General features: G+C 66.6%; 1 protein-coding gene across 3 annotated transcripts in view; it reads left to right on the plus strand.

Annotated features, from left to right (window-relative positions):
• Positions 1-20,918, plus strand: part of LOC140398978 (vacuolar fusion protein MON1 homolog B-like) — a 79,365-nt gene that overhangs the window by 30,433 nt on the left and 28,014 nt on the right. For 2 of the 3 annotated variants that reach the window (XM_072487998.1, XM_072488000.1), the window contains one exon: positions 2,835-3,257. In XM_072487998.1, the coding sequence (XP_072344099.1) occupies positions 2,835-3,257 (423 nt within the window). The remainder of the gene's footprint in view (positions 1-2,834; positions 3,258-20,918) is intronic. The other variant, XM_072487999.1, reaches the window with a different exon arrangement.

Here is a 20,918-nt window from a genome sequence, read left to right on the forward strand (position 1 = left end):
CATGGCTTCGACTTACAAATGTGAGGTCATGCATTTTGGAAGGTCTAATGCAGGTAGGGAATATACAGTGAATGGTAGAACCCTCAAGAGTATTGAAAGTCAAAGAGATCTAGGAGTACAGGTCGACAGGGTCATTGAAAGGGGCAACACAGGTGGAGAAGGTAGTCAAGAAGGCATACGGCATGCTTGCCTTCATTGGCCGGGGCATTGAGTATAAGAATTGGCAAGTCATGTTGCAGCTGTATAGAACCTTAGTTAGGCCACACTTGGAGTATAGTGTTCAATTCTGGTCGCCACACTACCAGAAGGATGTGGAGGCTTTAGAGAGGGTGCAGAAGAGATTTACCAGAATGTTGCCTGGTATGGAGGGCATAAGCTATGAGGGGCGGTTGAATAAACTTGGTTTGTTCTCACTGGAACAACGGAGGTTGAGGGGCGACCTGATAGAGGTCCACAAAATTATGAGGGGCATAGACGGTGGACATCAGAGGCTTTTCCCCAGGGTAGAGGGGTCAATTACTAAGGGGCATAGGTTTAAGGTGAGAGGGGCAAGGTTTAGAGTAGATGTACGAGGCAAGTTTTTTTACACAGAGGGTAGTGGGTGCCTGGAACTCGCTACCGGGGGAGGTGGTGGAAGCAGGGACGATAGTGACATTTAAGGGGCATCTTGACAAATACATGAATAGGATGGGAATAGAGGGATACGGACCCAGGAAGTGTAGAAGATTGTAGTTTAGACGGGCAGCATGGTCGGCACGGGCTTGGAGGGCCGAAGGGCCTGTTCCTGTGCTGTACATTTCTTTGTTCTTTTGTTGGGCCGTATCCATCTTGAAGGGGGGTTGGGGAAAGGGTGGCTTTGTCCCCCTCCCCCAACGGCTTCTCAAACATTGTCGAATAGCACTCTGTCGTCCTCGGGCCCCTTCACCCCCTCGGGCCGCCCCACGATCCTTCAGTTCAGCCGCCAGGACCTGCCTTCCAGCTCCTCGACCTTTGCTCTCACACCCTTGTTACTGTCCTCCACCTTTGACAGCTCAGTTTCCAGAGATGCGAGGTGGTCACTGTGCCTCGAACGCTGCTCCCACTCCCTTCAACACCTCACCATGCTCCCGCACTGTCTCCGACATCTTCCCAATCGCCTCCTTTATTGGAGCCAACGAGTCTGAGACCCTCCAGCATTCCCCCCGCTGCTCAAAACGTTTGCTGAACTGCTTCTCAAACTAAGCCGGTATCCCCTCTGCCTGCGTTCCCATCATTGCCAGCGTTCCCGACGTCACCAAACATCCCCATCATTGCCAGTGTTCCCAACATCACCCTCCCCGGAGAGCTCCTCTCCGCCATTTAGGACAGCACCTAGCATTGTGGTTAGCACATTTGCTTCACCGCTCCAGGGTCCCAGGTTCGATTACGGCTTGGGTCACTGTCGGTGCGGAGTCTGCACATTTCATAGAATTTACAGTGCAGAAGGAGGCCATTCGGCCCATCGAGTCTGCACCAGCTCTTGGAAAGAGCACCCTACCCAAGGTCAACACCGCCACCCTATCCCCATAACCCAGTAACCCCACCCAACACTAAGGGCAATTTTGGACACTAAGGGCAATTTATCATGGCCAATCCACCTAACCTGCACATCTTTGGACTGTGGGAGGAAACCGGAGCACCCGGAGGAAACCCACGCACACACTGGGAGGATGTGCAGACTCCACACAGACAGTGACCCAAGCCGGAATCGAACCTGGGACCCTGGAGCTGTGAAGCAATTGTGCTATCCACAATGCTACCGTGCTGCCCGTGTGTGCGTGGGTTTCCTCCGGGTGCTCCGGTTTCCTCCCACAGTCCAAAGATGTGCAGGTTAGGTGGATTGGCCATGATAAATTGATCTTAGGGTCCAAAATTGCCCTTAGTGTTGGGTGGGGTTACTGGTTACGGGGATAGGGTGGAGGTGTGGGCTTGGGTAGGGTGCTCTTTCCAAGAGCCGGTGCAGACTCGATGGGCCGAATGGCCTCCTTCTGCACTGTAAATTCTATGAAATTCTATGAAGTCTTACTTCCCAGAACACTCCTCGCTGAGCACGAGCCTACCAGCGGACTAGCGCTCGCACCTTTCTTCACAAAATTCCTTCCTTGGTTTCCAAACATCCTTCCATAACCAGCTTTCAATTGGCACAGGTTTCCATGCAAATTCTCCTCAGAAATCGGGCGAAAAAGGCTAAAATCCGAGGCCGCTACCAACATGCGACCTCCACCTACGTATCGTCACTGGAAGTTGACGATGGTTCTATTAATATATAAATGATTAAGCATTTTCTACAACTCAACGCAAAATATTCGGCATGTGTTAAATCTATTTGATCTTAGTCATGGGGTCATGGTTAGTGAACACGGTAACACACGTGGCTAGCTCTGTGGCTTCACAACGCCAGGGTCCCAGGTTCGATTCCCGGCTTGTGTCACAGTCTGTGCGGAGTCTGCACGTTCTCCCCCTGTGTGCGTGGGTGTCCTCCGGGTGCTCCGGTTTCCTCCCACAGTCCAAAGACGTGCAGGTTAGGTGGATTGGCCGTGATAAATTGCCCTTCGTGTCCAAAAAAGGTTAGGAGGGGTTATTGGGTTATGGGGATAGGGTGGAAGTGATGGCTTAAGTGGGTCGGTGCAGACTCGATGGGCCGAATGGCCTCCTTCTGCACTGTATGTTCTATGTTCTAACAAGCCCAATTTCAGTCTTGTGGCCCATTGAGATAAGGAGGGCCAATCATGCGGCCCACTCACTAGCCCAGGTTGCCCATCAATGCGTTAGGCGGTTGCCAGGGATCGGTGTTCGGCATTTTGATTCCCCTCGAGCTGGTTGTGTTTCTGTTCCTCCAGATGCGGGTGCCCTGTGTCCGGGCAGCGACCTCAGTCAGCACGGCGACATACCCGAGGACGAGGGCAGCGAGAAGGACCTCTCTGACTCGGGCTCGGCAGGCAACGCCACGGAAGATTCCGGCGAGTTCCTGGGGTCCCCGGCCTTCCCCGGAGGGTCGCTGGAGCAGGTGGACCTGGAGGGGCCAGGACCGCCCACCGCTCCCTCCCACCGGAACGAGGACGTGACGGCGGACAGCTGGAGAGCGCACCGCAAGCATGTCTTTGTGCTGAGCGAGGCGGGGAAGCCCATCTACTCGCGCTACGGCAACGAGGAGGCGCTCTCGTCCACCATGGGGGTGATGACTGCGCTCGTCTCATTTGTCCAGGATGGAGACAATGTCATCCGCTCCATCCAATCAGGTAGGTGTGTCGCCATAGCAACAAGGCGAACATAGGCCCGAAACAACTCCCGATAGAGGTGCAGACTGGAATCCCATGCCAGTTTGGCCACAGTTGGAGTATTGTGCACAGTTCCATGACAGAGAAAGACTTGCTCTGGCGGGAGAGAGCAGAGGAGAATGTTAGCCGGGCTGGAAAATTGCAGCGATGAGGAGAGATTGGGGAGGGCAGAGCTGAGGTAACTTAACTGAGGTTATGAGACGTCAAGCTGCAGGGAGCCAAGAGAGATCTGTTTCCTCCCATATGACCATGTCAATTAGCATTTGGGGGGTGGGGGCACAGATTTAGGGTGATTGGAAGGATTAGAAGGGGCATGAGTACAAACCTCTTCACCCAGAGAGTGCTGGGCATCTGGAATTCATTGTCTGATTTGGTGCTGGAGGAAGGCGCCCTCACTCAATTCATCTAAGGGCTGCACGGTAGCACAGTGGTTAGCACTGCTGCCTCACCGCCAGTATCCAGGGTTAGATTCCTGGCTTGGGTCACTCTCTGTGCAGAGTCTGCACGTTCTCCCCGTGTCTGCGTGGGTTTCCTCCGGGTGCTCCGGTTTCCTCCCGCAGTCCAAAGATGTGCAGGTTAGGTGAGGTTACGCGATAGGGTGGGGCAGTGGGCCTGGGTAAAGAGCTGTTTCCGAGGGTCGGCGCAGACTCGATGGGCCAAATGGCCTCCTCCTGCATTGGAGGAATTCTATGGTTTTATTGCTGCAACCTCCGAAAGGCTGCGGCGGTGCTGGAAGGAGGGGTTAGCAGCACAGATGCGAGGGGCAGAGGGCCTCATTCTTCACCGTAACTTGTCTACAGACAACGACAATGAATGGACAGGATTTGGGGTAGGGTCAGTTCAGATTTGAAACCTTTGCTCTGGTTTCTCTTACCCCCACCCCCACCCCTCTGTGTGGCCTCTCGAGCTGAGTTCTGAGCCAGCATTGGGTGAAACCGCTCCCTCAATCTCACAGATCTCGCTCTGCACCCAGGCTGGCGTGACTGCATTGTTGGCTAACCCCTGTCACCCTGCACCGCCGTGACATTCAGCGAGGCAAGCCTGCCTCAGCCTTGTTGTGCAAGCTGACCTTGCTGCCGTGCTGGCCTTGCTGTCTTGCTGCCGTGCTGGCCTTGCTGCCGTGCTGGCCTTGCTGCCGTGCTGGTCTTGCTGCCGTGCTGGCCTTGCTGTCGTGCTGGCCTTGCTGCCGTGCTGGCCTTGCTGCCGTGCTGGCCTTGCTGTCGTGCTGGCCTTGCTGCCGTGCTGGCCTTGCTGCCGTGCTGGCCTTGCTGCCGTGCTGGTCTTGCTGCCGTGCTGGTCTTGCTGCCGTGCTGGCCTTGCTGCCGTGCTGGCCTTGCTGCCGTGCTGGCCTTGCTGTCTTGCTGCCGTGCTGGTCTTGCTGCCGTGCTGGCCTTGCTGCCGTGCTGGCCTTGCTGCCGTGCTGGCCTTGCTGCCGTGCTGGTCTTGCTGCCGTGCTGGCCTTGCTGTCTTGCTGCCGTGCTGGTCTTGCTGCCGTGCTGGCCTTGCTGCCGTGCTGGTCTTGCTGCCGTGCTGGCCTTGCTGTCTTGCTGCCGTGCTGGCCTTGCTGCCGTGCTGGCCTTGCTGCCGTGCTGGTCTTGCTGTCTTGCTGCCGTGCTGGTCTTGCTGCCGTGCTGGCCTTGCTGCCGTGCTGGTCTTGCTGCCGTGCTGGCCTTGCTGTCTTGCTGCCGTGCTGGTCTTGCTGCCGTGCTGGCCTTGCTGCCGTGCTGGCCTTGCTGCCGTGCTGGTCTTGCTGCCGTGCTGGCCTTGCTGTCTTGCTGCCGTGCTGGTCTTGCTGCCGTGCTGGCCTTGCTGCCGTGCTGGCCTTGCTGCCTTGCTGCCGTGCTGGCCTTGCTGCCTTGCTGCCGTGCTGGTCTTGCTGCCGTGCTGGCCTTGCTGCCGTGCTGGTCTTGCTGCCGTGCTGGTCTTGCTGCCGTGCTGGCCTTGCTGCCGTGCTGGCCTTGCTGCCGTGCTGGTCTTGCTGCCGTGCTGGCCTTGCTGTCTTGCTGCCGTGCTGGCCTTGCTGCCGTGCTGGCCTTGCTGCCGTGCTGGTCTTGCTGCCGTGCTGGTCTTGCTGCCGTGCTGGCCTTGCTGCCGTGCTGGTCTTGCTGCCGTGCTGGCCTTGCTGCCGTGCTGGCCTTGCTGCCGTGCTGGTCTTGCTGCCGTGCTGGCCTTGCTGCCGTGCTGGCCTTGCTGCCGTGCTGGCCTTGCTGCCGTGCTGGCCTTGCTGCCGTGCTGGCCTTGCTGCCGTGCTGGTCTTGCTGCCGTGCTGGCCTTGCTGCCGTGCTGGTCTTGCTGTCGTGCTGGCCTTGCTGCCGTGCTGGCCTTGCTGCCGTGCTGGCCTTGCTGTCTTGCTGCCGTGCTGGTCTTGCTGCCGTGCTGGCCTTGCTGCCGTGCTGGCCTTGCTGCCGTGCTGGCCTTGCTGTCTTGCTGCCGTGCTGGTCTTGCTGCCGTGCTGGCCTTGCTGCCGTGCTGGCCTTGCTGCCGTGCTGGCCTTGCTGTCTTGCTGCCGTGCTGGTCTTGCTGCCGTGCTGGCCTTGCTGCCGTGCTGGCCTTGCTGCCGTGCTGGTCTTGCTGCCGTGCTGGCCTTGCTGTCTTGCTGCCGTGCTGGTCTTGCTGCCGTGCTGGCCTTGCTGCCGTGCTGGCCTTGCTGCCGTGCTGGCCTTGCTGCCGTGCTGGTCTTGCTGCCGTGCTGGCCTTGCTGCCGTGCTGGCCTTGCTGCCGTGCTGGCCTTGCTGCCGTGCTGGCCTTGCTGCCGTGCTGGCCTTGCTGCCGTGCTGGCCTTGCTGCCGTGCTGGCCTTGCTGCCGTGCTGCCTTGCTGCCGTGCTGGTCTTGCTGCCGTGCTGGCCTTGCTGCCGTGCTGGTCTTGCTGCCGTGCTGGCCTTGCTGCCGTGCTGGTCTTGCTGCCGTGCTGGCCTTGCTGCCGTGCTGGCCTTGCTGCCGTGCTGGCCTTGCTGCCGTGCTGGCCTTGCTGCCGTGCTGGCCTTGCTGCCGTGCTGGCCTTGCTGCCGTGCTGGTCTTGCTGCCGTGCTGGCCTTGCTGCCGTGCTGGCCTTGCTGCCGTGCTGGCCTTGCTGCCGTGCTGGCCTTGCTGCCGTGCTGGCCTTGCTGCCGTGCTGGTCTTGCTGCCGTGCTGGCCTTGCTGCCGTGCTGGCCTTGCTGACGTGCTGGCCTTGCTGACGTGCTGGCCTTGCTGTCGTGCTGGCCTTGCTGCCTTGCTGCCGTGCTGGCCTTGCTGCCGTGCTGGTCTTGCTGCCTTGCTGCTGCGGCTGTGGTTTGAAGCTGAGACGATTCGCGTGACCCCCCCCCCACCCGCCCTCAAGGCCCCGAAGCTGTTAATAATCAGTGTTATCTTTTGAGGTTGATTTACAGCAGGCCCGTCTCACGCAGCAAGCAGTCAGGTGATGGAAAGACCAGCGATTTTATTCTTGGTGGTGTTTGTTGAGCAATGAATATTGTCTCCTTCCACTATTGCGCATTGGTTCTTCTACATCCGCCTAAGAGCGCAGAGGGTGGGCGGGGGGCTTCATCCTGAAATGTAACGCCTGCTCCACCCTGACAGAAGGGCGATCCCTCAGTGCGGAGCTTCCCACAGAGGGCATTCACTCAGCACGGACCGTCCCGCAGGGCGGCGCTCCCTCAGGACGGAGCCTCCCACAGGGCGGCGCTCCCTCAGTGCGGAGATTCCCACAGAGGGCACTCACTCAGCACGGACCGTCCCGCAGGGTGGCGCTCCCTCAGCATGGAACCTCCCACAGGGTGACACTCCCTCAGCACGGAGCCTCCCACAGGGTGACACTCCCTCAGCACGGAGCCTCCCACAGGGTGACACTCCCTCAGCACGGAGCCTCCTGCAGTGCGGCGCTCCCTCATCACGGAGCCTCCCGCATGGCGGCGCTCCCTCAGTGCGGAGATTCCCACAGAGGGCACTCCCTCAGCACCGACCCTCCCACAGAGGGCACTCCCTCAGCACCGACCCTCCCACAGAGGGCACTCCCTCCGCACGGGCCCTCCCACAGAGGGCACTCCCTCCGCACGGACCCTCCCACAGAGGGCACTCCCTCAGCACGGACCCTCCCACAGAGGGCACTCACTCATCACGGACACTCCAGCAGGGCGGCGCTCTGTCAGCACGGAGCCTCCCGTAGGTCAGCGCTCCCTCAGCACGGAGCCTCCCGCAGGGTGACACTCCCTCAGCACGGAGCCTCCCGCAGGGCAGTCCCTCAGCGCGGAGCATCAAGCAGGGCGGCGGTCCCTCAACACTGAGCCTCCCGCAGGGTGACTCCCTCAGCACGGAGCCTCCAGCAGGGCGGTGCTCCCTCAGCATGGAGCCTCCCACAGAGGGCACTCCCTCAGCACGGACCCTCCCACAGAGGGCATTCACTCAGCACGGACCCTCCCGCAGGGCGGCGCTCCCTCAGCACGGACCCTCCCACAGAGGGCATTCACTCAGCACGGACCCTCCCGCAGGGCGGCGCTCCCTCAGCACGGACCCTCCCACAGAGGGCACTCCCTCAGCACCGACCCTCCCACAGAGGGCACTCCCTCCGCACGGGCCCTCCCACAGAGGGCACTCCCTCAGCACGGACCCTCCCACAGAGGGCATTCACTCAGCACAGACCATCCCGCAGAGGGCACTCCCTCAGCACGGAGCCTCCTGCAGGGTGACACTCCTTCAGCACAGAGCCTCCTGCAGGGCGGTCCCTCAGCACGGAGCCTCCTGCAGGGCAGTCCCGCAACACAGAGCCTCCCGCAGGGCGGTCCCTCAGCACGGAGCCTCCCGCAGGGTGACACTCCCTCAGTACAGATCCTCCCGCAGGGCGACACTCCCTCAGCACGGAGCCTCCCGCAGGGCGACACTCCCTCAGCACGGAGCTTCCCGCAGGGCGACACTCCCTCAGCATGGAGCCTCCCACAGAGGGCACTCCCTCAGCACTGACCCTCCCACAGAGTGCACTCACTCAGCACGGACCCTCCCACAGAGGGCACTCCTTCAGCACAGACCCTCCCACAGAGGGCACTCCCTCAGCACAGACCCTCCCACAGAGGGCACTCCTTGAGCACGGACCCTCCAACAGAGGGCACTCACTCAGCACGGACCCTCCTGCAGGACGAAACTCCCTCCGCACGGACTCTCCCACAGAAGGCACTCCCTCAGCACTGACCCTCCCACAGAGGGCACTCACTCAGCACGGACCCTCCCGCAGGGCAGCGCTCCCTCAGCACGGACCCTCCCACAGAGGGCACTCCTTCAGCACAGACCCTCCCACAGAGGGCACTCCTTCAGCACAGACCCTCCCACAGAGGGCACTCCCTCAGCCCTGACCCTCCCACAGAGGGCACTCACTCAGCACGGAGTCTCCCGCAGGGTGACACTCCCTCAGCACGGAGCCTCCTGCAGGGCGGCGCTCCCTCAGCACAGAGCCTCCCACAGGGTGACACCCCCTCAGCACAGAGCCTCCTGCAGGGCGACACTCCCTCAGCACCGACCCTCCCACAGAGGGCACTCACTCAGCACGGAGCCTCCCGCAGGGCGGCGCTCTGTCAGCACGGAGCCTCGCACAGGGTGACACTCCCTCAGCACGGAGCCTCCCACAGGGTGACACTCCCTCAGCACAGAGCCTCCTGCAGGGCGACACTCCCTCAGCACGGAGCCTCCCGCAGGGCGGCGCTCTGTCAGCACGGAGCCTCGCACAGGGTGACACTCCCTCAGTACGGAACCTCCTGCAGGGCGGCGCTCCCTCAGCGCGGAGCCTCCCACAGGGTGACACTCCCTCAGCACGGAGCCTCCCGCAGGGCGGCGCTCTGTCAGCACGGAGCCTCGCACAGGGTGACACTCCCTCAGCACGGAACCTCCTGCAGGGCGGTGCTCCCTCAGCGCGGAGCCTCCCACAGGGTGACACTCCCTCAGCACGGAACCTCCTGCAGGGCGGTGCTCCCTCAGGACGGAGCCTCCCGCAGGGCGGTCCCTCAGCGCGGAGCCTGCCGCAGGGCGGTACCTCAGCGCGGAGCCTCCCGCAGGGCGGACCCGCAACCCGGAGCCTCCCGCAGGGCGCTCCCTCAGTACAGAGCCTCCCGCAGGGCGACACTCCCTCAGCACGGAGCCTCCCGCAGGGCGCTCCCTCAGTACAGAGCCTCCCGCAGGGCGACACTCCCTCAGCACGGAGCCTCCCGCAGGCGGTCCCTCAGCGCGGAGCCTCCCGCAGGGCGACGCTCCCTCAGTACAGAGCCTCCCGCAGGGCGACGCTCCCTCAGTACAGAGCCTCCCGCAGGGCGACACTCCCTCAGCACGGAGCCTCCCGCAGGCCGGCGCACTGTCAGCGCGGAGCCTCCCGCAGGCCGGCGCTCCCTCAGCACAGAGCCTCCCGCAGGGCGGCGCTCCCTCAGCACGGAGCCTCCCGCAGAGCGGTCCCGCAACACGGAGCCTCCCGCAGGGCGGTCCCTCAGTACAGAGCCTCCCGCAGGGCGGTCCCTCAGCATGGAGCCTCCCGCAGGGCGGTCCCTCAGCACGGAGCCTCCTGCAGGGCGACGCTCCCTCAGCACGGAGCCTCCCGCAGGGCGGCGCTCCCTCAGCACGGAGCCTCCTGCAGGGGGACACTCCCTCAGCACGGAGCCTCCCGCAGGGGGACACTCCCTCAGCACGGAGCCTCCAGCAGGGCGGTGCCCCCTCAGCACGGACCCTCCCACAGAGGGCACTCCTTCAGCACAGACCCTCCCACAGAGGGCACTCCTTGAGCACGGACCCTCCCACAGAGGGCACTCACTCAGCACGGACCCTCCAGCAGGGTGGCACTCTCTCAGCACCGACACTCCCACAGAGGGCACTCTGTCAGCACGGAGCCTCCCACAGGGCGGTCCCTCAGCACGGAGCCTCCTGCAGGGCGACGCTCCCTCAGTACAGAGCCTCCCGCTGGGCGACACTCCCTCAGCACGGAGCCTCCCGCAGGGCGACACTCCCTCAGTACAGAGCCTCCCGCTGGGCGACACTCCCTCAGCACGGAGCCTCCCGCTGGGCGACACTCCCTCAGCACGGAGCCTCCCGCAGGCGGTCCCTCAGCGCGGAGCCTCCCGCAGGGCGACACTCCCTCAGCACGGAGCCTCCCGCAGGCGGTCCCTCAGCGCGGAGCCTCCCGCAGGGCGATGCTCCCTCAGTACAGAGCCTCCCGCAGGACGACACTCCCTCAGCACGGAGCCTCCAGCAGGCGGTCCCTCAGCGCGGAGCCTCCCGCAGGGCGGTCCCTCAGTACAGAGCCTCCCGCAGGGTGGTCCCTCAGCACAGAGCCTCCCGCAGGGCGGTCCCTCAGTACAGAGCCTCCCGCAGGACGACACTCCCTCAGCACAGAGCCTCCCGCAGGGCGGTCCCTCAGTACAGAGCCTCCCGCAGGGCGCTCCCTCAGTACAGAGCCTCCCGCAGGGCGACACTCCCTCAGTACAGAGCCTCCCGCAGGGTGGTCCCTCAGCACAGAGCCTCCCGCAGGGCGGTCCCTCAGTACAGAGCCTCCCGCAGGACGACACTCCCTCAGTACAGAGCCTCCCGCAGGACGACACTCCCTCAGTACAGAGCCTCCCGCAGGGTGGTCCCTCAGCACAGAGCCTCCCGCAGGGCGGTCCCTCAGTACAGAGCCTCCCGCAGGACGACACTCCCTCAGTACAGAGCCTCCCGCAGGACGACACTCCCTCAGTACAGAGCCTCCCGCAGGACGACACTCCCTCAGTACAGAGCCTCCCGCAGGGCGGTCCCTCAGCACGGAGCCTCCCGCAGGGCGGTCCCTCAGTACAGAGCCTCCCGCAGGACGACACTCCCTCAGAATGGAGCCTCCCGCAGGGCGACGCTCCCTCAGTACAGAGCCTCCCGCAGGGCGACACTCCCTCAGCACGGAGCCTCCCGCAGGCCGGCGCACTGTCAGCGCGGAGCCTCCCGCAGGGCGGCGCTCCCTCAGCGCGGAGCCTCCAGCAGGGCGGCGCTCCCTCAGTACAGAGCCTCCCGCAGGGGGACACTCCCTCAGCACGGAGCCTCCCGCAAGGCGACACTCCCTCAGCGCGGAGCCTCCCGCAGGGCGGCGCTCCCTCAGCACGGAGCCTCCCGCAGGGGGACACTCCCTCAGCACGGAGCCTCCCGCAGGGCGGTCCCTCAGCACGGAGGCTCCCGCTGGGCGGCGCTCCCTCAGTACAGAGCCCCCTGCAGGGCGGAACTCCCTCAGCACGGAGCCTCCCACAGGGTGACACTTCCTCAGCACGGAGCCTCCCACAGGGTGACACTCCCTCAGCACGGAGCCTCGCACAGGGTGACACTCCCTCAGCACGGAGCCTCCCGCAGGGGGACACTCCCTCAGCACAGACCCTCCCACAGAGGGCACTCCTTGAGCACGGACCCTCCCACAGAGGGCACTCACTCAGCACGGACCCTCCAGCAGGGTGGCACTCTCTCAGCACCGACACTCCCACAGAGGGCACTCTGTCAGCACGGAGCCTCCCACAGGGCGGTCCCTCAGCACGGAGCCTCCTGCAGGGCGACGCTCCCTCAGTACAGAGCCTCCCGCTGGGCGACACTCCCTCAGCACGGAGCCTCCCGCAGGGCGACACTCCCTCAGTACAGAGCCTCCCGCTGGGCGACACTCCCTCAGCACGGAGCCTCCCGCTGGGCGACACTCCCTCAGCACGGAGCCTCCCGCAGGCGGTCCCTCAGCGCGGAGCCTCCCGCAGGGCGACACTCCCTCAGCACGGAGCCTCCCGCAGGCGGTCCCTCAGCGCGGAGCCTCCCGCAGGGCGATGCTCCCTCAGTACAGAGCCTCCCGCAGGACGACACTCCCTCAGCACGGAGCCTCCAGCAGGCGGTCCCTCAGCGCGGAGCCTCCCGCAGGGCGGTCCCTCAGTACAGAGCCTCCCGCAGGGTGGTCCCTCAGCACAGAGCCTCCCGCAGGGCGGTCCCTCAGTACAGAGCCTCCCGCAGGACGACACTCCCTCAGCACAGAGCCTCCCGCAGGGCGGTCCCTCAGTACAGAGCCTCCCGCAGGGCGCTCCCTCAGTACAGAGCCTCCCGCAGGGCGACACTCCCTCAGTACAGAGCCTCCCGCAGGGTGGTCCCTCAGCACAGAGCCTCCCGCAGGGCGGTCCCTCAGTACAGAGCCTCCCGCAGGACGACACTCCCTCAGTACAGAGCCTCCCGCAGGACGACACTCCCTCAGTACAGAGCCTCCCGCAGGGTGGTCCCTCAGCACAGAGCCTCCCGCAGGGCGGTCCCTCAGTACAGAGCCTCCCGCAGGACGACACTCCCTCAGTACAGAGCCTCCCGCAGGACGACACTCCCTCAGTACAGAGCCTCCCGCAGGACGACACTCCCTCAGTACAGAGCCTCCCGCAGGGCGGTCCCTCAGCACGGAGCCTCCCGCAGGGCGGTCCCTCAGTACAGAGCCTCCCGCAGGACGACACTCCCTCAGAATGGAGCCTCCCGCAGGGCGACGCTCCCTCAGTACAGAGCCTCCCGCAGGGCGACACTCCCTCAGCACGGAGCCTCCCGCAGGCCGGCGCACTGTCAGCGCGGAGCCTCCCGCAGGGCGGCGCTCCCTCAGCGCGGAGCCTCCAGCAGGGCGGCGCTCCCTCAGTACAGAGCCTCCCGCAGGGGGACACTCCCTCAGCACGGAGCCTCCCGCAGGGCGACACTCCCTCAGCGCGGAGCCTCCCGCAGGGCGGCGCTCCCTCAGCATGGAGCCTCCCGCAGGGTGGCGCTCCCTCAGCACGGAGCCTCCCGCAGGGGGACACTCCCTCAGCACGGAGCCTCCCGCAGGGCGGTCCCTCAGCACGGAGGCTCCCGCTGGGCGGCGCTCCCTCAGTACAGAGCCCCCTGCAGGGCGGAACTCCCTCAGCACGGAGCCTCCCACAGGGTGACACTTCCTCAGCACGGAGCCTCCCACAGGGTGACACTTCCTCAGCACGGAGCCTCCCACAGGGTGACACTTCCTCAGCACGGAGCCTCCCACAGGGTGACACTCCCTCAGCACGGAGCCTCGCACAGGGTGACACTCCCTCAGCACGGAGCCTCCCGCAGGGGGACACTCCCTCAGCACGGAGCCTCCCGCAGGGTGGCGCTCCCTCAGCACGGAGCCACCTGCAGGGCGCTCCCTCAGCCCGGAGCCTCCCGCAGGGCGACGCTCCCTCAGTACAGAGCCTCCCGCAGGGGGACACTACCTCAGCACGGAGCCTCCAGCAGGGCGGTGCCCCCTCAGCACGGACCCTCCCTTGAGGGCACTCCCTCAGCACAGACCCTCCCACAGAGGGCACTCCTTGAGCACGGACCCTCCCACAGAGGGCACTCCCTCAGCACGGACCCTCCCACAGAGGGCACTCCCTCAGCACAGACCCTCCCACAGAGGGCACTCCTTGAGCACGGACCCTCCCACAGAGGGCACTCACTCAGCACGGACCCTCCCGCAGGGCAGCGCTCCCTCAGCACCGACACTCCCACAGAGGGCACTCCTTCAGCACAGACCCTCCCACAGAGGGCACTCCCTCAGCACGGAGCCTCCTGCAGGGCGGCGCTCCCTGAGAACGGAGCCTCCCGCTGGGCGGTCCCTCAGTCCAGAGCCTCCCGCAGGGCGACACTCCCTCAGTCCAGAGCCTCCCGCAGGGTGACACTCCCTCAGCGCGGAGCCTCCCACAGGGTGACACTCCCTCAGCACGGAACCTCCTGCAGGGCGACACTCCCTCATCACGGAGCCTCCCGTAGGGCGGCGCTCCCTCAGCACGGAGCCTCCTGCAGGGCGGTCCCTCAGCACGGAGCCTCCTGCAGGGCGGTCCCTCAGTACAGAGCCTCCCGCAGGGCGACACTCCCTCAGCACGGAGCCTCCCGCAGGGCGGCGCTCCCTCAGTACAGAGCCTCCCGCTGGGCGGCGCTCCCTCAGTACAGAGCCTCCCGCAGGGCGGTCCCTCAGCACGGAGCCTCCCGCAGGGCGGTCCCTCAGTACGGAGCCTCCCGCAGGGCGGTCCCTCAGTACAGAGCTTCCCGCAGGCCGGCGCACTGTCAGCGCGGAGCCTCCCGCAGGGCGACACTCCCTCAGTACAGAGCCTCCCGCAGGGCGGTCCCTCAGCACGGAGCCTCCCACAGGGCGGTCCCTCAGTACAGAGCCTCTCGCAGGGCGTTCCCTCAGCACGGAGCCTCCCACAGGGCGACACTCCCTCAGCACGGAGCCTCCCACAGGGCGGTCCCTCAGCACGGAGCCTCCCGCCGGGCGACACTCCCTCAGCACGGAGCCTCCCGCCGGGCGTTCCCTCAGCACGGAGCCACCTGCAGGGCAGTCCCGCAACACGGAGCCTCCCGCAGGGCGCTCCCTCAGTACAGAGCCTCCCGCAGGGCGACACTCCCTCAGTACAGAGCCTCCCGCAGGGCGGTCCCTCAGCACGGAGCCTCCCGCAGGGCGGTCCGTCAGTACAGAGCCTCCCGCAGGGCGCTCCCTCAGTACAGAGCCTCCCGCAGGGCGCTCCCTCAGTACAGAGCCTCCCGCAGGGTGACACTCCCTCAGCACGGAGCCTCCCGCAGGGCGGACCCTCAGTACAGAGCCTCCCGCAGGGCGGTCCCGCAACACGGAGCCTCCCGCAGGGCGGTCCCTCAGCATGGAGCCTCCCGCAGGGCGGTCCCGCAACACGGAGCCTCCCGCAGGGCGGACCCTCAGTACAGAGCCTCCCGCAGGGCGCTCCCTCAGTACAGAGCCTCCTGCAGGGCGACGCTCCCTCAGTACAGAGACTCCCGCAGGCCGGCGCACTGTCAGCACGGAGACTCCCGCAGGGCGGCGCTCCCTCAGCACGGAGCCTCCAGCAGGGCAGCGCTCCCTCAGCACGGAGCCTCCCGCAGGGGGACACTCCCTCAGCACGGAGCCTCCCGCAGGGGGTCTCTCCCTCAGCACGGAGCCTCCCGCAGGGGGACACTCCCTCAGCACGGAGCCTCCCGCAGGGCGGCGCTCCCTCAGCACGGAGTCTCCCGCAGGGGGACACTCCCTCAGCACGGAGCCTCCCGCAGGGCGGCGCTCCCTCAGCACGGAGCCTCCCGCAGGGGGTCTCTCCCTCAGCACGGTGCCTCCTGTAGGGGGACACTCCCTCAGCACGGAGCCTCCCGCAGGGCGGCGCTCCCTCAGCACTGAGCCTCCCGCAGGGGGACGCTCCCTCAGCACGGAGCCTCCCGCAGGGGGACGCTCCCTCAGCACGGAGCCTCCCGCAGGGGGACACTCCCTCAGCACGGAGCCTCCCGCAGGGGGACACTACCTCAGCACTGAGCCTCCCGCAGGGCGGCGCTCCCTCAGCACTGAGCCTCCCGCAGGGCGGCGCTCCCTCAGCACTGAGCCTCCCGCAGGGGGACGCTCCCTCAGCACGGAGCCTCCCGCAGGGGGACGCTCCCTCAGCACGGAGCCTCCCGCAGGGGGACACTCCCTCAGCACGGAGCCTCCCGCAGGGGGACACTACCTCAGCACGGAGCCTCCTGCAGTGGGACACTCCCTCAGCACGGAGCCTCCCGCAGGGCGGCGCCCCCTCCGCACGGAGCCTCCTGCAGGGGGACACTCCCTCAGCACGGAGCCTCCCGCAGGTCGGCGCTCCCTCAGCACGGAGCCTCCCGCAGGGGGTCACTCCCTCAGCACGGAGCCTCCGGCAGGGCGGCGCTCCCTCAGCACGGAGCCTCGCACAGGGTGACACTCCCTCAGTACGGAACCTCCTGCAGGGCGGCGCTCCCTCAGCGCGGAGCCTCCCACAGGGTGACACTCCCTCAGCACGGAGCCTCCCGCAGGGCGGCGCTCTGTCAGCACGGAGCCTCGCACAGGGTGACACTCCCTCAGCACGGAACCTCCTGCAGGGCGGCGCTCCCTCAGCGCGGAGCCTCCCACAGGGTGACACTCCCTCAGCACGGAACCTCCTGCAGGGCGGTGCTCCCTCAGGACGGAGCCTCCCGCAGGGCGGTCCCTCAGCGCGGAGCCTGCCGCAGGGCGGTACCTCAGCGCGGAGCCTCCCGCAGGGCGGACCCGCAACCCGGAGCCTCCCGCAGGGCGCTCCCTCAGTACAGAGCCTCCCGCAGGGCGACACTCCCTCAGCACGGAGCCTCCCGCAGGGCGCTCCCTCAGTACAGAGCCTCCCGCAGGGCGACACTCCCTCAGCACGGAGCCTCCCGCAGGCGGTCCCTCAGCGCGGAGCCTCCCGCAGGGCGACGCTCCCTCAGTACAGAGCCTCCCGCAGGGCGACACTCCCTCAGCACGGAGCCTCCCGCAGGCCGGCGCACTGTCAGCGCGGAGCCTCCCGCAGGCCGGCGCTCCCTCAGCACAGAGCCTCCCGCAGGGCGGCGCTCCCTCAGCACGGAGCCTCCCGCAGAGCGGTCCCGCAACACGGAGCCTCCCGCAGGGCGGTCCCTCAGTACAGAGCCTCCCGCAGGGCGGTCCCTCAGCACGGAGCCTCCCGCAGGGCGGTCCCTCAGCACGGAGCCTCCTGCAGGGCGACGCTCCCTCAGCACGGAGCCTCCCGCAGGGCGGCGCTCCCTCAGCACGGAGCCTCCTGCAGGGGGACACTCCCTCAGCACGGAGCCTCCCGCAGGGGGACACTCCCTCAGCACGGAGCCTCCAGCAGGGCGGTGCCCCCTCAGCACGGACCCTCCCACAGAGGGCACTCCTTCAGCACAGACCCTCCCACAGAGGGCACTCCTTGAGCACGGACCCTCCCACAGAGGACACTCCCTCAGCACGGAGCCTCCAGCAGGCGGTCCCTCAGCGCGGAGCCTCCCGCAGGGCGACGCTCTCTCAGTACAGAGCCTCCCGCAGGGCGACACTCCCTCAGCACGGAGCCTCCCGCAGGCCGGCGCACTGTCAACGCGGAGCCTCCCGCAGGGCGGCGCTCCCTCAGCGCGGAGCCTCCAGCAGGGCGGCGCTCCCTCAGTACAGAGCCTCCCGCAGGGGGACACTCCCTCAGCACGGAGCCTCCCGCAGGGCGACACTCCCTCAGCACGGAGCCTCCCGCAGGGTGGCGCTCCCTCAGCACGGAGCCTCCCGCAGGGGGACACTCCCTCAGCATGGAGCCTCCCGCAGGGCGGTCCCTCAGCACGGAGGCTCCCACAGAGGGCACTCCTTCAGCACAGACCCTCCCACAGAGGGCACTCCTTGAGCACGGACCCTCCCACAGAGGGCACTCACTCAGCACGGACCCTCCAGCAGGGTGGCACTCTCTCAGCACCGACACTCCCACAGAGGGCACTCTGTCAGCACGGAGCCTCCCACAGGGCGGTCCCTCAGCACGGAGCCTCCTGCAGGGCGACGCTCCCTCAGTACAGAGCCTCCCGCTGGGCGACACTCCCTCAGCACGGAGCCTCCCGCAGGGCGACACTCCCTCAGTACAGAGCCTCCCGCTGGGCGACACTCCCTCAGCACGGAGCCTCCCGCTGGGCGACACTCCCTCAGCACGGAGCCTCCCGCAGGCGGTCCCTCAGCGCGGAGCCTCCCGCAGGGCGACACTCCCTCAGCACGGAGCCTCCCGCAGGCGGTCCCTCAGCGCGGAGCCTCCCGCAGGGCGATGCTCCCTCAGTACAGAGCCTCCCGCAGGACGACACTCCCTCAGCACGGAGCCTCCAGCAGGCGGTCCCTCAGCGCGGAGCCTCCCGCAGGGCGGTCCCTCAGTACAGAGCCTCCCGCAGGGTGGTCCCTCAGCACAGAGCCTCCCGCAGGGCGGTCCCTCAGTACAGAGCCTCCCGCAGGACGACACTCCCTCAGCACAGAGCCTCCCGCAGGGCGGTCCCTCAGTACAGAGCCTCCCGCAGGGCGCTCCCTCAGTACAGAGCCTCCCGCAGGGCGACACTCCCTCAGTACAGAGCCTCCCGCAGGGTGGTCCCTCAGCACAGAGCCTCCCGCAGGGCGGTCCCTCAGTACAGAGCCTCCCGCAGGACGACACTCCCTCAGTACAGAGCCTCCCGCAGGACGACACTCCCTCAGAATGGAGCCTCCCGCAGGGCGACGCTCCCTCAGTACAGAGCCTCCCGCAGGACGACACTCCCTCAGTACAGAGCCTCCCGCAGGACGACACTCCCTCAGTACAGAGCCTCCCGCAGGGTGGTCCCTCAGCACAGAGCCTCCCGCAGGGCGGTCCCTCAGTACAGAGCCTCCCGCAGGACGACACTCCCTCAGAATGGAGCCTCCCGCAGGGCGACGCTCCCTCAGTACAGAGCCTCCCGCAGGACGACACTCCCTCAGTACAGAGCCTCCCGCAGGACGACACTCCCTCAGTACAGAGCCTCCCGCAGGACGACACTCCCTCAGTACAGAGCCTCCCGCAGGGCGGTCCCTCAGCACGGAGCCTCCCGCAGGGCGGTCCCTCAGTACAGAGCCTCCCGCAGGACGACACTCCCTCAGAATGGAGCCTCCCGCAGGGCGACGCTCCCTCAGTACAGAGCCTCCCGCAGGGCGACACTCCCTCAGCACGGAGCCTCCCGCAGGCCGGCGCACTGTCAGCGCGGAGCCTCCCGCAGGGCGGTCCCTCAGTACAGAGCCTCCCGCAGGACGACACTCCCTCAGCACGGAGCCTCCCGCAGGCCGGCGCACTGTCAGCGCGGAGCCTCCCGCAGGGTGGCGCTCCCTCAGCGCGGAGCCTCCAGCAGGGCGGCGCTCCCTCAGTACAGAGCCTCCCGCAGGGGGACACTCCCTCAGCACGGAGCCTCCCGCAGGGCGACACTCCCTCAGCGCGGAGCCTCCCGCAGGGCGGCGCTCCCTCAGCATGGAGCCTCCCGCAGGGTGGCGCTCCCTCAGCACGGAGCCTCCCGCAGGGGGACACTCCCTCAGCACGGAGCCTCCCGCAGGGCGGTCCCTCAGCACGGAGCCTCCCGCTGGGCGGCGCTCCCTCAGTACAGAGCCCCCTGCAGGGCGGAACTCCCTCAGCACAGAGCCTCCCACAGGGTGACACTTCCTCAGCACGGAGCCTCCCACAGGGTGACACTCCCTCAGCACGGAGCCTCCCACAGGGTGACACTTCCTCAGCACGGAGCCTCCCACAGGGTGACACTCCCTCAGCACGGAGCCTCCCACAGGGTGACACTTCCTCAGCACGGAGCCTCCCACAGGGTGACACTCCCTCAGCACGGAGCCTCGCACAGGGTGACACTCCCTCAGCACGGAGCCTCCCGCAGGGGGACACTCCCTCAGCACAGACCCTCCCACAGAGGGCACTCCTTGAGCACGGACCCTCCCACAGAGGGCACTCACTCAGCACGGACCCTCCAGCAGGGTGGCACTCTCTCAGCACCGACACTCCCACAGAGGGCACTCTGTCAGCACGGAGCCTCCCACAGGGCGGTCCCTCAGCACGGAGCCTCCTGCAGGGCGACGCTCCCTCAGTACAGAGCCTCCCGCTGGGCGACACTCCCTCAGCACGGAGCCTCCCGCAGGGCGACACTCCCTCAGTACAGAGCCTCCCGCTGGGCGACACTCCCTCAGCACGGAGCCTCCCGCTGGGCGACACTCCCTCAGCACGGAGCCTCCCGCAGGCGGTCCCTCAGCGCGGAGCCTCCCGCAGGGCGACACTCCCTCAGCACGGAGCCTCCCGCAGGCGGTCCCTCAGCGCGGAGCCTCCCGCAGGGCGATGCTCCCTCAGTACAGAGCCTCCCGCAGGACGACACTCCCTCAGCACGGAGCCTCCAGCAGGCGGTCCCTCAGCGCGGAGCCTCCCGCAGGGCGGTCCCTCAGTACAGAGCCTCCCGCAGGGTGGTCCCTCAGCACAGAGCCTCCCGCAGGGCGGTCCCTCAGTACAGAGCCTCCCGCAGGACGACACTCCCTCAGCACAGAGCCTCCCGCAGGGCGGTCCCTCAGTACAGAGCCTCCCGCAGGGCGCTCCCTCAGTACAGAGCCTCCCGCAGGGCGACACTCCCTCAGTACAGAGCCTCCCGCAGGGTGGTCCCTCAGCACAGAGCCTCCCGCAGGGCGGTCCCTCAGTACAGAGCCTCCCGCAGGACGACACTCCCTCAGTACAGAGCCTCCCGCAGGACGACACTCCCTCAGTACAGAGCCTCCCGCAGGGTGGTCCCTCAGCACAGAGCCTCCCGCAGGGCGGTCCCTCAGTACAGAGCCTCCCGCAGGACGACACTCCCTCAGTACAGAGCCTCCCGCAGGACGACACTCCCTCAGTACAGAGCCTCCCGCAGGACGACACTCCCTCAGTACAGAGCCTCCCGCAGGGCGGTCCCTCAGCACGGAGCCTCCCGCAGGGCGGTCCCTCAGTACAGAGCCTCCCGCAGGACGACACTCCCTCAGAATGGAGCCTCCCGCAGGGCGACGCTCCCTCAGTACAGAGCCTCTCGCAGGGCGACACTCCCTCAGCACGGAGCCTCCCGCAGGCCGGCGCACTGTCAGCGCGGAGCCTCCCGCAGGGCGGCGCTCCCTCAGCGCGGAGCCTCCAGCAGGGCGGCGCTCCCTCAGTACAGAGCCTCCCGCAGGGGGACACTCCCTCAGCACGGAGCCTCCCGCAGGGCGACACTCCCTCAGCGCGGAGCCTCCCGCAGGGCGGCGCTCCCTCAGCATGGAGCCTCCCGCAGGGTGGCGCTCCCTCAGCGCGGAGCCTCCAGCAGGGCGGCGCTCCCTCAGTACAGAGCCTCCCGCAGGGGGACACTCCCTCAGCACGGAG

The sequence above is a fragment of the Scyliorhinus torazame genome, chromosome 22, assembly GCF_047496885.1.
Source record: "Scyliorhinus torazame isolate Kashiwa2021f chromosome 22, sScyTor2.1, whole genome shotgun sequence".
NCBI classification, from domain to species: Eukaryota; Metazoa; Chordata; class Chondrichthyes; order Carcharhiniformes; family Scyliorhinidae; genus Scyliorhinus; species Scyliorhinus torazame.